The sequence below is a fragment of the Bos javanicus genome, chromosome 7 (genome assembly GCF_032452875.1).
Source record: "Bos javanicus breed banteng chromosome 7, ARS-OSU_banteng_1.0, whole genome shotgun sequence".
NCBI classification, from domain to species: Eukaryota; Metazoa; Chordata; class Mammalia; order Artiodactyla; family Bovidae; genus Bos; species Bos javanicus.
This window is the reverse complement of record NC_083874.1, coordinates 53,985,533-53,999,518: the sequence shown is the minus strand read 5'-3', so window position 1 is coordinate 53,999,518 and position 13,986 is coordinate 53,985,533. Positions and strand designations below refer to the sequence as shown.

Genomic DNA, 13,986 nt, shown 5'->3' with positions numbered 1-13,986 from the left:
CAAGATGGTGGACGCGCAGCCAAGCGGCGTCAGCTGCCTTTACCAAGATGGCGACGGGAGGTTTCCGGCACGCGCTTACCCAATCCTCTGCAAATGTCAGGGCAGAGCAGCCGCTGCCAGTCTGGGTGCAGCTGGGGGAAAGAGTAGCTGCAGCCGAGCGCCCGGGCAGGGCTAGGTGGAGCTGCCGCAGCCTCCGCCCCTGGCAGCAGCAGGCAAGCGATGTCACCTGTAGGGGCGCAAAAGTTACCTCCCCAAACCCTAAAGCAACACAAACACAACCTTTCCCCGAGTCACACAAATGATAGTATGTGCCGCCCAAGGTAGGAGGCTAGATCCCGGCGTCGCCCTAGCCCTCCCGAGGCGGCGAGCTTGGGGAGGGGGCTGGGGCGGGGGCCTCCCGCGCCGACTCCCCTCGCCCCACGCCCCTCTCTATGGGGACAAGCCACGTGTTTCCCTCGGATGGAGGAGGAGGTGCGTAACGGGAACAGCTGGAAGGAGTTTCACGCTGACATTTTAAAGCTGCGTGTGTTCAATTTTATTTGGAGGGACTAGGGTCCCATGAACACGAAATGGTGAGCAACGCATTGAGGCGAGTGCAGCAAATGTCAAGATTCTGGGGAAGGGCCTCCGCGGGAAACTTGAACGTGGGCCCCCGAGGGGGGTGGAAGGAGAGGTCAGGAGTTGGGGGTGGCAGGGGAGGAGGGCGTACTTTGCAAGCAACTTACTGTTTCGCTTGCAACTTGCTTTTAGGCCTGCCACCTCCTGCTTTCCTTAAAAATAATAAAAAGTGCAAAGAAATCTAGTTCGCCGGAGGTTTTGCATTTGGCGTGCAACTTCCTTCAAGTGTGAGCGCGCTAGGACGGAGGGAGGGATGGGGGTTGAACTTGGCAGGCGGCGCCTCCTTCTGCCGCCGTCGCCGCCTCGCAGACTCGGAGAAGAGGGTGGGGGACGGTCACGGCGCGGGGGAGGGTGGGTTCTGCTTTGCAACTTCACTCTGGGTGCGAGCGCGCTCGGCGGGTGCAGACTGGGCCGCCCAGACGATGCGGGGGTGGGGGACCGGCCCGCACGCGACTCCCCGTGGGCCAAGAGTACGTTTGAGCCGACCCTCTTCCCTGCCCGCCCCTCCCTGAAGCCTCCCCAGAGGGCGTGTCTGGCTGTCCGGTCCCGCGAGCGGCCGAGACGCTGCGGCACCGTTTCCGTGCAACCCCGTAGCCCCGTTCGAAGTGACACACTTCGCTCAACTCGGCCCGGGGGCGGAGGCGCGGACCGGCCCCGCGTCTCTGCTGCGGCCGCGCCCCGGCTCCCCCAGCCAGCCCGCTGTCATCCGCAGGGGCGCTGACGGCGTTTACCGCCGAAGGACTGGGCGAGCTCCGGAGTGGATCTGGAGTGGCGGAGTTGGGCGGGGGCGGGAAGGAGCGGCAAGAAGAGAAACTATAGAGAAAACTCGGTTTCCCTCGGAAGCCCGCCCCAGAAAGGCCAGGTCGGCCGCGCCGGCGCCTCATCTCCTTTTGCCTGCGGGGTGGAGAAGTGGAGGGCGAGGAGGCTGCCTGGGCGGGAGCCGCGCCGGGGGGCCGCGGGCGGGCAGGCGCCGTCGCGGCCGGGGTGGCGGGGCCCGCGCGGAGGGCGTGGGGGCGGGGGCCGCGGCCGCTCCTGCAGTTGCCGAGCGTCGCCAACAGGTTGCACCGTTCCCCGCGCCGCCGCGCGGCCCCTCGGGCGGGGAGCGGCCGGGGGTGGAGTGGGAGCGCGCGCGCGCGGGTGTGTGTGCGCGTGTGTGTGTGTGTGCGCGCCGTGGCGCCGCCTCCGCCCGCCCCCCTCGGTCCCGCTCGCTCGCCGCGGCCGGGCGGCCCTTTCGCGTGTCCGCGCTGCCTCCCCTCCTCCTCCTCCTCCATTTTGCGAGCTCGAGTCTGTGACGGGAGCCCGAGTCACCGTCCGCCCGTCGGGGACGGATTCTAGTGGGTGGAAAGAGACGCTGCAGCCGGAGCGGCGGAGCGCCGGCACGGAGGACGCGCGCCCGAGAGCCCCGGCCCGCGAAGACGTGCGCGGGGCGGGGGTCTGGCTTGTCAGCCGGGAAATGGGAGACTTTCTCAAATAGGGGCTCTCCCCTCCCCCTCATGGAGAAGGGGGCGGCTGTTTACTTCCTTTTTTTTAGAGAAAAAAATCTCTCCCTCCTGCTCCTCCTGCTTTCACACGCTAAGTTGTTTATCTCGGCTGCGGTGGGAGCCGCGGACGGTAGCGGGTGAGCGGCGCAGCCGGCAGAGGTAAGGGGAGGGCCGGGGGCTGGGGCCCGCGTGGGCGCTTGCTCCCCGAGGTGCGGGCCGGGGCCTAGAGGCTGGCTCGGGGGCGCCGCGGTAGCTCGCAAACTTTTATTAGCCTCGGGGAGTGGGGGTGGGGGCTGGCGAGGGCCGGGTGACGGTGACGAAAGGGCAGCGCGCGGGTGACAGAGCTGGTCTCTTCCTCTCTCTGGGCCGCCGTCCCCCGGCCGGGCCGAGGGGGAGGAACCCGAGCTCCCTGCGAGTGGAGCTTCGTCGAGCCGCCCCAGGTTTCCAGGGTCTCGCGTTCCCTGGCAAGGAATCCTGGCTTTTTTTTTTTTTCCCCTTCCCTAGTCCCCTTTCTTTTCCCTCCTAGGGGGGCCTCCCTGACACCCATTTTTCTGGTGAACGTTGAGTGGCGTCTGAATTCTCCTCGCCTGAATCTTTCCACTCCACCCTAGTGCGCCCGAGCACGAGCAGGGTTTGTGTCGAGGCTCCAGTGCGTCTCCTTTCTGGCGGGCACGCAGTGTGTGTGTGTGTGTGTGTGCGCGCGCGCGCACACACACACACATACACACACACACACGCAGGGGGCTGACAGTCTGCGACTTGGAGACTTCGGCCGGGGCTGGCGTTATCTGGTGGAAGTGGGCGTGTCGGAGAAAAGAACTCAACAGGTCTGGACACATTTCTCTCTTAACCTCGCACTTTTTTCCCCTCTCGCCTCCCTCGGCCCCGGGTTTGTTCTTTAGCGCTTGACATCACTTCGCGCCTGAAGGTTTGAAGGTCGCGCCTGAAGGTCTTTTAGAAAAAAGACCCTCCCTAACCATTGTAGTTTTGTGGTGCAATTTTTGACAAGTGCTAGTTTGACGTTTTGGGATTGCAGACTTGACGATTGCAGCCGTGTAATGCCGCTTAAGACCCCTTGGCATGGTTCGTTAACGCCGATTACTGTGACAGGGTTATTTGCAACTTAAACGGGGGGATAAAGTCGTTTGAGGTATCTTTTCGTTTTATGAAGTTTTGTTTTGGTTTCGAGTTTGAAGGCAGCTGTCAAAGCGGCGTGGAAATTCATTAGGCTCCATTTGATACCTTATGTTTAGAGATCGTTATCAGATAAATACAGCAGAGGGGCGGGGAGAAAAGCAGTTTACCCTTGAGATTTGTAGAGGCGGGTGCCTACCACTGTCTACCATCATCACATTCCACTTTTAGAGAGGACCAGTGAAGTTTGAGCATCTTAAAGTCTCCGTACAGGAAAAGTTTTCTTTCTTTGAACGGGATTTGAATATAATGTCGCAAATAATGCTTATCAAAGACTCTGCCTGCCTCTTAAAACATCTTGATTGTCAATAACCTATCAACCTAACCCTCTTGAAAGAAGGCTCAGAATTAGGATAGGTGAAGCTTTAGAATGCGGAGCAAATTGTTCTGAGCATTTTACTTGGATTTATATAAATGTGATTTTACCGGTCTGGGGTGTTTTTTTGTTTTTGTTTTTCTTTGTTTTTTTCAATACTTAGATATTCAGAAAGGACAACATTTAATTTCGAGATTATAATAGTATTTCATACTGAGGTATTAAGCAGTTTAAAAACATGTAGTTTCATAGATTCTATTGTAAGGGTTTGAGAGAGCTATAGTTCTTGTACAGTATTTAAATAAGCTAAAATTTTAGTGTGAAGCTACTATGCATTCTATTCTACTTTTTTAAATCTAAATTTTGATTAGCCTGTGTACAGTGCCTTTCATTACATACGTCCAAAATTTGAAGGCAGGCACTATTAGGCACATTCAGTAGGAAATATGGGTTAAAATAAGAGCCTTTTCCTACTGTGTTGGAAAATGAGCAGACCATCATTGTTTATTTTTCAAATAAAATACATGGTTCACCAGTAGGTTGGACTAAAAGGTTTGGATGTGTGACCAGCCAGTAGGAGGGGAATTGGGGAGTAATTAGAAACAGAGAATTCTAGCATAGTGTTTATCAAATTTTATGTTTATTGGTTCTCAGAAAAGCCGATAACCTTGATTAGTTGAAAAGAAATGATCATACTTTTTTAAAATTAAATACTTTGACATCAGCTGGAACTTTAGAATAATCAGAATTATAATGTCTGATTAACAAAGTTACCAGTTTGTGAGTGGCAGGATGAATACCCAGGCTTAGATTGATACAATTTTGTTCAGAGCTGTGCAAATGGACTGCATTGTACTTTTAAATGTGGTGCACTGAATGGGAGCAGGAGCCTCTGCTTTTGTATTCTGGAAGACAGAATCTATCTATTCTTGATAACAAGGAATTAGATCCGGTGTTAACTAAAAGGTTCATTTAACAGGCTCTTACTAATCGGATCACAGAGATAATGTGATTTTGTAGCTTATTATGTCCCCTTCTTTTTTTGTAGCTGATACTCACTGATGGACCCCAAGGAGTCATTAAGCACCCCCAGTAGAGAAGAAATCCCCAGCAGTGTGCTTGGTCGAGAGAGGGGAAATGTGATGGACTTCTATAAAACCCTAAGGGGAGGAGCTACTGTGAAGGTTTCTGCATCTTCCCCCTCACTGGCTGCTGCTTCTCAGTCAGACTCCAAGCAGCAAAGACTTCTGGTTGATTTTCCAAAAGGTTCAGGAAGCAATGCGCAGCAGCCAGATCTGTCCAAGGCAGTTTCACTGTCCATGGGACTGTACATGGGAGAGACAGAGACAAAAGTGATGGGAAATGACCTGGGATTCCCACAGCAGGGCCAAATCAGCCTTTCCTCTGGGGAAACAGACTTTCGTCTTCTGGAAGAAAGCATCGCAAACCTCAATAGGTCAACCAGTGTTCCAGAGAACCCCAAGAATTCGGCATCCACTGCTGTTTCTGCTGCCCCCACAGAGAAGGAGTTTCCAAAAACTCACTCTGATGTGTCTTCAGAACAGCAGAATTTGAAAGGCCAGAAGGGCAGTAACGGGGGTAATATGAAGTTGTATACCACAGACCAAAGCACCTTTGACATTTGGAGGAAAAAGCTCCAGGATTTGGAGTTTTCTTCTGGGTCCCCAAGTAAAGAGACAAGTGAGAGTCCTTGGAGCTCAGACCTCTTGATAGATGAAAACTGTTTGCTTTCTCCTTTGGCAGGAGAGGATGATCCATTCCTTCTGGAAGGAAGCTCGAATGAGGACTGTAAGCCTCTTGTTTTACCGGACACTAAGCCTAAAATTAAAGATAATGGAGATTTGATCTTACCAAGTCCTAGCAGTGTGCCACTGCCCCAAGTGAAAACAGAAAAAGAAGATTTTATCGAACTCTGCACCCCTGGGGTAATTAAGCAGGAGAAACTGGGCCCAGTTTATTGTCAGGCCAGCTTTTCTGGGGCCAATATAATTGGTAATAAAATGTCTGCCATTTCTGTTCACGGTGTGAGTACCTCTGGGGGCCAGATGTACCACTACGACATGAATACAGCATCCCTTTCTCAACAGCAGGATCAGAAACCTATTTTTAATGTCATTCCACCAATTCCTGTCGGTTCAGAAAATTGGAATAGATGCCAAGGGTCTGGAGATGATAACTTGACTTCCTTGGGGACTTTGAACTTCTCTGGTCGATCTGTTTTTTCTAACGGCTATTCAAGGTAAGATTAACGCTTTCTGTTTCTTGAAAATGGTATGTTTAAGATCCATTGATAGATTTAAACATTTATTTGAATGTATTCGACTGTAATTCAAGTGCTTTTTCATGTGAAAAAGTTTAAGTGGTCTTTTGAAAGTAGGCTTGGTAGACAAACTATGTGATTTATCTGTACAAAACCCTTTCAAGTTTTGTGTTTGTTTTTTCCGAAATAGTGGTATTTGGTATCCCATTGGGCAGTGATTGAAAATTTTATGTGAAAACTTAAAATAATATTGCTCATTAACAAATAACTTTAGTAAAAGTGATGTAAATTCAGAGGCGGATAATGTGTGGAAACGTATTTATTGTGCATAATTTTAAGTTGTCCTAAAATATGCTCTTACATTACAATGAAAAACACCTTTAATACTTACATAATCAAACCTTGTGCTGTATTTGTACATCTGTGAAGTGTTAGCCTGGGGAAAATTAGAAGTACTAACAATGAACCCTCTTCTTCAAACTGTGAACCTTCCTGTTGAAGAAACTGAGTCATGAGGTTACTAAAGCAATGCAGTGAGCAGTTTACCTGACCTGAGTATTAGATGTAGGATAGAGTTCCTGACCCAGCGTAGATAAGTTATGTCTGCTGATTGGTTTCTTTAAGAAAGAAATTGGTGCTGAGTTGACTTTCAAATGTTCCTGCAAGTTCTCACATATATAACGAATGGCCAGCATTGTTAAGCTTCAGTCTCAGCTATGTTTAATTTGTTCCTATCTTCTTTATTCTCTATCATTTATAAGTATACTGACATTTCTGTTTGACTCAAAAAGGTCTGTAAAAATGTAATTACCAAGAAAAAGTTCTAAATGTACGTGAATCTGTTGGTAGGAGTTAAATGCTCTGTCCTGCACGCCCATTGCCAATTCAGATAAATATGTATCACATTTTAGGTGTGAAGGAAAATATAAAAATTAATTGTAGAGACACAAGACTGATTAATCAGTGAGACTTTTTGAGCCGGGAGGAGGGCATAGTAGACACCATGATTTCTTTATACGTAAGTACTTCAAGTTCTAAAGTGTTAATGGTAGTCACTTCCCACTAACTAGTCATTGAAAATTTTGTTTAAAACTTTTTAAAATACTTTTTCTATTAATGATATACCCTAATACTGAGGTGATATACCCTAATACTGAGGTGACTCATTTTTTTCCTCTTTAAGTAGGAAGCTTTGCTCGTTGGGGAAAAACTTTATATTTAGGCTATGGTCTATTCCTTTTAAAAGGCTTACACGTTTCTTATAAAAGGAAAAAAAAATCCTTGGTTCTTGTGTGTTTTAATGTAAACTACCTACTAATCTGTTACTTAATTATCTTTTACGTAGAACATTTCAACTTTTTATTGCTGTCATTCTGAACTGAAGGTTTAAAATGTTTTCAGTAAGAAGATTTGAGATGTTACTACATTAGCCTGTTGTGCTTCAGTCTTAAAAGACATGCTGTGTTTTAAATTTTTCAATCTCAGTTTTTGGTAGTGGAATTCATGATTTTGCTTATTTGTTTTAAAAGAGTAAGTACATTTGGTTTGACTAAGGTATTTGTAGGAAACTGCTACATTGATTTATAAAACATTTAATTGTACAAAGAAAAATAATATATCTTAGGAAACGCTTGGTGATAATTAATGCTTTTGTTCTGATACTCAGCATGGTATTGTTTTCATTTTCCTTACTGTAAAAAAGGCGTGGAACAAGAACTTCCCATTTTCTAGTCAGTTAACTTTCATTAAGCCCTATAAAATCTAGGATCTGGAGAATAAGTCTTAATATAGTTATTCTTAAATCATTAAAGCTAGCTTTAATACTTTTTCTACTCGTTGATAACATTTAAGGTATGTCAGCCTCAACAACCATATGATGGTAGGCAAAACGATGATCTGGCTCTTTCAGATTCTTTAATATTTAGTGAAATGATTATTGTAGGCTGATGTGTGGTTTGGAATTATAATCAGTAGTTTGTGTCGTATGAAAAGATGTAATATCTTTACAGGATAGTTTGAGAAGGTTTGAAAATTTTGTGCTTCGTGGCATTATCTTAACATTGGGAACTGTGATTACCCAGAACAAAGCTTCTTCCAAGTAAATTGAAACAGTGTTTATTTTTACCATCATTGAATTAGCCTATTGTTTTCAAACAGTAACCCTGATATAACTAAAATCCATTGCTTTCTCTTCTCTATATGTTACATGGTTCTAGCCAAATTTTATGACCAATGACCTTGAGTAATCAGCAGATAATTCAACATGTTAAGACCACAACTATGTTAAGTAATGCCTTTCTGACTTGAGATACAGAAATATTAAATCCACTGATAATTTCACTTGCATTCTGTTTAAATTCTTTTAAAGCATAAATTGTAATTTGACTTTTTAAGATGTCACCTAAAATTGCTTTTTCTTAAAACACTTAAAAACACTTTTCACTCTCTTTTGTGAGGGAAGGCAATTCCTTCTGATGTATCAGCGTAGCACAACATCCAGTTATTACATTGTTGTAAAATTATGAATATCACGATGGGCCATAGTAGACTATTTGAAGATTTAAGTTAATTGATAGTAAAATGAGAGGAACCTTATTGATACTCAGATACATTCTTTAAGTAAAATGCAGTAGCCATTCTACCTTCATATACTTTTTAAATACTGAAATTCAAAAAATTTAGCATAAACTTGTAACATTGATGAAGGCACATTTCTGCATAATTCGATTTTCAACGTCGTTTCACTTGAGTATTAATGGTGCAACTGCTGAAAGGAGGCATAGAAGTAAATGGTTTCGGTGGAATTAAGAGCTTTTATTGGAGCTACGTTGAAACTTTAGTATAAAAAAGTTGATCGTTTTCTGAAGGGTATGGTTATTGAAGAGAAAGAATGATGCAAGATGAATTTGTAACCTAAGTCATAGGTGGAGTTTAAGGCTCTGTTGATTGGCATTTAATGAAGCTATGAAAATTTATGTAGATTTTAACATCTCATTACTATTTGCATCTGTGCCTCACTTATTAACATACTGGGAATGAAGACCTGTACACACACAGGATGAAGGAAGCAAATTGTGTCCCCTTAACATTTTTCTTATTAACATTGTGTTGATGGTATTCTCAGAGAGAGAGGAGACCTGAGGAAGATATTTTTACTCATTTCTCTCCTTTTTTAATGGATACTTTATACCTTTTTTCTCTCCTTCCAAATGTTCTAGCAGTGAGTGTTTCAATCAGTGTCTTTTTAAGCTTAATATTTCTGATATTCACTCATAAAATGATTTCTGAATGTTAAAGGAGGCTAGCTTTTGGCTGTTTGTCTTCATTTTTTAAAACCCTGTGCATTGTTATGGCTTTATTATTAGTAAAAGAAAAAAACACAAGATAAACACATTGTGTATTCAGGTGTGTTAGTTTAGTTTGAAATCACTACAGTACAGAGATGTGTGATTAGCATGTGGTCAGATTTTATTGAAATTACTTCTTGTGATGTTTCTTTGGCTATTCCGTTATATTTTTATAGTTGATAAAAATAATTTATATTACAGTGCTGTTTTGCCTTTATCTATTGATGTTACAGATATTTTAGTTAATCTGGCCACTTTTACTATTATATAGACTGTGTATAAATTTTACAAACTATAAGAGACTTATTCTGAAACATACCTTGCATATATATAGGTTAAATGTATATTGTAACAGCAGTAAAATTCATATGTGTATAGAGATCACATTGGTGGCTTTTAGAGATTTTAGTGAAGGAGCGGTTGGATCAAAAGTGTTTAGTATGAGTGACTACTGTAAAAGAATATCTGTATTATTTGGTTGATTATATAAGTTTTAATCCACTCTGGGCTGCAGGTGATTTGAAATAGCCTAGTTGTTAGGAACGCTTAATTTACATTGGGCTTAAAATTAGCCTGGGGCATATTTCTTAAAACATATTTTTTCTTACTTTTAACATCATACCTAATTGTAGTGAGCAAAAAGTTTTCATTTTGTACTACTGTTTATGTGAGCAAATTAAATACACAAAATAGGTTTGTGCCTGATAGCATATACCCTTCTGAGGACATTCTGATAATTGTGTAATGCAATATTTATAGGTGTTTGCCAAATTAATGGGCACTTGCTTCCATATTTCCAAGTCATGAAAAATGTATATTGGTGAATTGTGTTGCAAAAGAATTTTCAAGAAATATTTTGTTGAATTTAGCTATAACTGAAAAAAAAAATCAATGACTTATTGACCTTTATAGAAGAACTCCTATTTCTATGATTTCAGAGAGTCAGTTGCCCTCATTTTCTTCTGGCTTGTTCTACTTACGTTTTGCATTTTTCAAGTAAATAAAAATATCCTTATGGAGAACTTCCATTTAGGGGGGAAAAAAAAAAGATCTGTTAAGTGTTCCTCTCTCTCTGAATTGTACATGATCACTTTTATGCTAAACTGGATTAGAGTATGAGTTTTAATGGTAAATTTTTGTATTGATTTTTACCCATGAAGGTATATTTTAGAAAATATAGTAGTTCAAAATTAGTTGGAGAGAGTGGTTTCTACCCTCAAACACCAGATTTTGATAGACTGCCTTTTTATTCCTGACTACCACTGTCACATATATCCCTTGAATACAGGCTTCCAGTGGAGTTTATGGATTACAGGTGTTGAGGGAAGGGATGTGAGAGGGTGAAGCAGTAGAGATATGAAAAGGTGGAAGAGAAGTTTAGAAACATCAAGAACGTTCCAAAAACCAACAGTTTGGATCAGCTGCCATGAATTCAGAGGACTGAAAAAAGAGAAATTTGGGGCTGTGTTTGCACATCAACTCTTTGCACATAAAGAAGTGCATTAACCAGGATTACAATTTAGTTTCTTTTATTTGACGTAAAAATCTAAAGCTAATTGTGGCAATATAGCCCTGATGTTTATAGGTATCCTTGTTGTCTTTTGCTATCCTTTATTACAAAAAAAAAAAAAAGGATGGAATGGAAATTTTAGTTCCTTTTAGATTGTTTCAGCTAAGACCAAGTTTGTATTTTTCCCATTTTTATTTAGACTGCTGTTTACTCAAAAAAGTCTAATTACTGGCATGTAGTTGAAGCAGTGATGGTACATTGTGTGGATATAAGCACTGTGTATTTCCTAGTGCACTTTGACGTACACTGTCCCCTGACCCTGTCAGACACTCCAGTAGAACCCTCTTCTGTAGTAGTAACGTATTTCCATGGGGTGTGTATTTTTCTGTTGAAAAGTAAGGAAATGGATTCTTATTTAATCTTACCTATTTATAATAAATTATGTGTGTGTGCATGCTCAGCCATGTCCCACTCTTTGCAACCTTACGGACTATATCCTTGCAGGCAACTCTGTTCATGGGATTCTTCAGGCAAGAATACTGGAATTGGTTGCGCTATTTCCTCCTCCAGGGGATCTTCCCAACCCAGGGATTGAACCTGAGTGTCTTATGTCTCCTGCATTGCAGGGATAGTTTTTGCCGCTTGAACCATTGAGGAAGCCTATAATAAATTATGGAATTCTCCAGTTGCTAGATGGTCATTTAAACTATTTATATTGCAATATAGTCCTTAAAGCCAATTATTTTGAATAGAAGTGTGTCATCACCTAATTTTATCTCTGGCCCGGCTTAAATAGTAATGATTTATCTTAAAGGAGCTGCATTAAATATACTTTTTCAGAGTAACATATTAATTTTGAGTGCTTTAAAATTTTTTTATTTTGAGCAAGTTTCAACAAGACTAATAATGTCTATAATACAACAAATTTAGTGAAGATGTCTCTTATTTTAGAATTTTTTTCATTTGCACTGTAGAGCTCCAAATATATATACTTCAGGGGAGAAAGGTTTAATAATATGATTAGCTGTAAATATTTAGCCCATTATCTTACATTGAATTTTTATTTTTTAAACTTAAGTTCAACTTAAGTATGTAGTATATAGGACATACGGTTTGTGGCAATAAATGTTAATTTTTTTTATAATAAAATTAACCTTTATTCTGGTTGATTTCATAATTGTCCTTAATATTTAGCTGTGGCTATTATGAAAGTATATTTGATAGCCAATTTTTTAAAGCTGTTGTGAAATGACATTTAATTTAGTACACGATTTATTATTTCATGCTGGTTGGGGCAATGTGTGACTTATGACCTTATGATTGTCACATGTTGAACATTAAAGCTCTCCCTGTTTGCTGTAGACACTGTTTTACTTTATTATTGTTTTAATGTTTTGTGTTTTTGTTTTGTAATTATTGGAGATAAGGGTTTCCTTAATTTTAAGATAACATAAACTGCGAATTTGGTGGATTAAAAAAAAAACTTCAAATCCCTTCCAGACAATTCCGTTACTTAATAGTAGAAGTAGTAGAAAGAGATAGACTAAAAATGAGGAAACTCACGCTCTAATGCTGAGCTGAACTGATCTGTGACCTTGAATAATCAGGTGTTTTAGAGTAAAAATATTTTCCTTACAATTATACATGAATTATTTTCAAAACATTTATGTACTTCTGTCTCTAAAATCCTACAATCCTCTTAACTTATTATTTTAGTGAATGAGGCACCTGGGGAAGGGAATGGAAAACTAAAATTGATTCTTTGTACACTGTCAAGTGTAAGACAAGAATGAAACCAGGTTCAGTATTTTTACAAAATAGTAATTTAAAATAATGTAGTTGGTGGTACATAGAAAATAATATGTAAACACTGTTGTTGCTTAGGGCTCGAGTTCTCAAAGCTTGCTTTCGTGTCAGGCACGATGATTTTAGATTAGAAGTTAAAGGTACTTAAGAGCTCTTTTACAGCCCCCACTTACTTTTTCAGAAGAGGAAATGAGACCTATGGAAAGTGTTTAGAGAAACAGCACAGGATTAGTTAGTGGTATTACCAGAAACGATTTAGCAACTAAGCGGTAGCAACAATTACACTAAGAATGCCTAATTCTCAGTAGTCTAAGCTCCCCAGCAGGCCTCGCTTAACATCTGGTCTCTAGAGATCTGAAACAAAATACAGATTAGTCAGATATTTTGTAAAAGTTATGATGAAGTTAACTACATCAGATTTTTTTAATGTATCTTATCCATATTCTTTCCTGTATGTTTTGAACTTTTTTTCTAATAATTTTTTCTGTAATTTTCTGTCACCAGTATGCTCAAAACTTTGTGTGCATTCGTCTTATTTAAACCCCTTAACAACCCTATGAAGGTTTTGAATTCTAGTTTCTGTATTGTTACTGACTCTGTCAGTAACTTTGTAGTATAGAAGACAGCTGTTATTTACCTTAATTTTACAGGTGGGGAAATTTGAGACATTTTATAGAGAAAGAGAAAATAATAGGAATACTTAATTGTGATCTGAAGGGGGAGTATTTAATATTGTGTTAGAAATCCTTTCTGAAGTGAAGTGAGAGTCGCTCTGTCGTGTCCAACTCTTTGCGACCCCGTGGACTATACAGTCCATGGAATTCTCTGGGCCAGAATACTGGAGTGGGTAGCCTTTCCCTTCTCCAGGGGATCTTCCCAACCCAGGGACTGAACCCAGGTCTCCTGCATTGCACGTGGATTCTTCACCAGCTGAGGCACCAGGGAATTCCTAGAGAAGTGGAGTGGGTAGCCTATCCCTTCTCCAGGGGATCTTCCTGACCCAGGAATCAAACTGGAGTCTCCTGCATTGCAGGTGGATTCTTTACCAACTGATACTTTTTATTTGTCTTAAGTGAAATTTATTTGTCATAAGTGAATTTTTAAACAATATGTAAAGGAGAAGTGGGATCAAGCCACTTATCTCTCTTGCGTATATTTGTGTAGTCTCTTTCTGCTCTCTGTCACAGTTTCAGCTTCTGTAAAGTAGTGAGAACACTCAGCACTCTTGCTTGAGGGATTTGTGCATGGTTGTTTACTTTGAAAATTAAAAAGTACTATAAAAATTCAGTGTGGAATTCTTAAAGCTCTGCCAAGTCTCCTGAGCTCAAACCAACATGACCCTCACTGGCTTAAGTACATTGGGACATCTGGGCCTGTGTAGGTGTTTCCTATTTATGAAGCATTAAGACATTTTCCGTGCCATTATGTATAAT

General features: G+C 41.9%; 1 protein-coding gene across 10 annotated transcripts in view; it reads left to right on the top strand.

Moving 5' to 3' along the window:
- The first annotated feature begins 297 nt into the window (after window positions 1-297).
- Window positions 298-13,986, top strand: part of NR3C1 (nuclear receptor subfamily 3 group C member 1) — a 120,108-nt gene continuing 106,419 nt past the window's right edge. For 3 of the 10 annotated variants that reach the window (XM_061423845.1, XM_061423851.1, XM_061423850.1), the window contains exons 1-2: window positions 1,816-2,258; window positions 4,658-5,869. In XM_061423845.1, the coding sequence (XP_061279829.1) occupies window positions 4,671-5,869 (1,199 nt within the window). In that variant the 5' untranslated portion in view covers window positions 1,816-2,258; window positions 4,658-4,670. Of the gene's footprint in view, window positions 321-397; window positions 573-1,391; window positions 1,481-1,814; window positions 2,259-2,824; window positions 2,927-4,657; window positions 5,870-13,986 lie in introns of those variants that run through there. The other 7 variants (XM_061423847.1, XM_061423842.1, XM_061423844.1 and 4 more) reach the window with 6 other exon arrangements.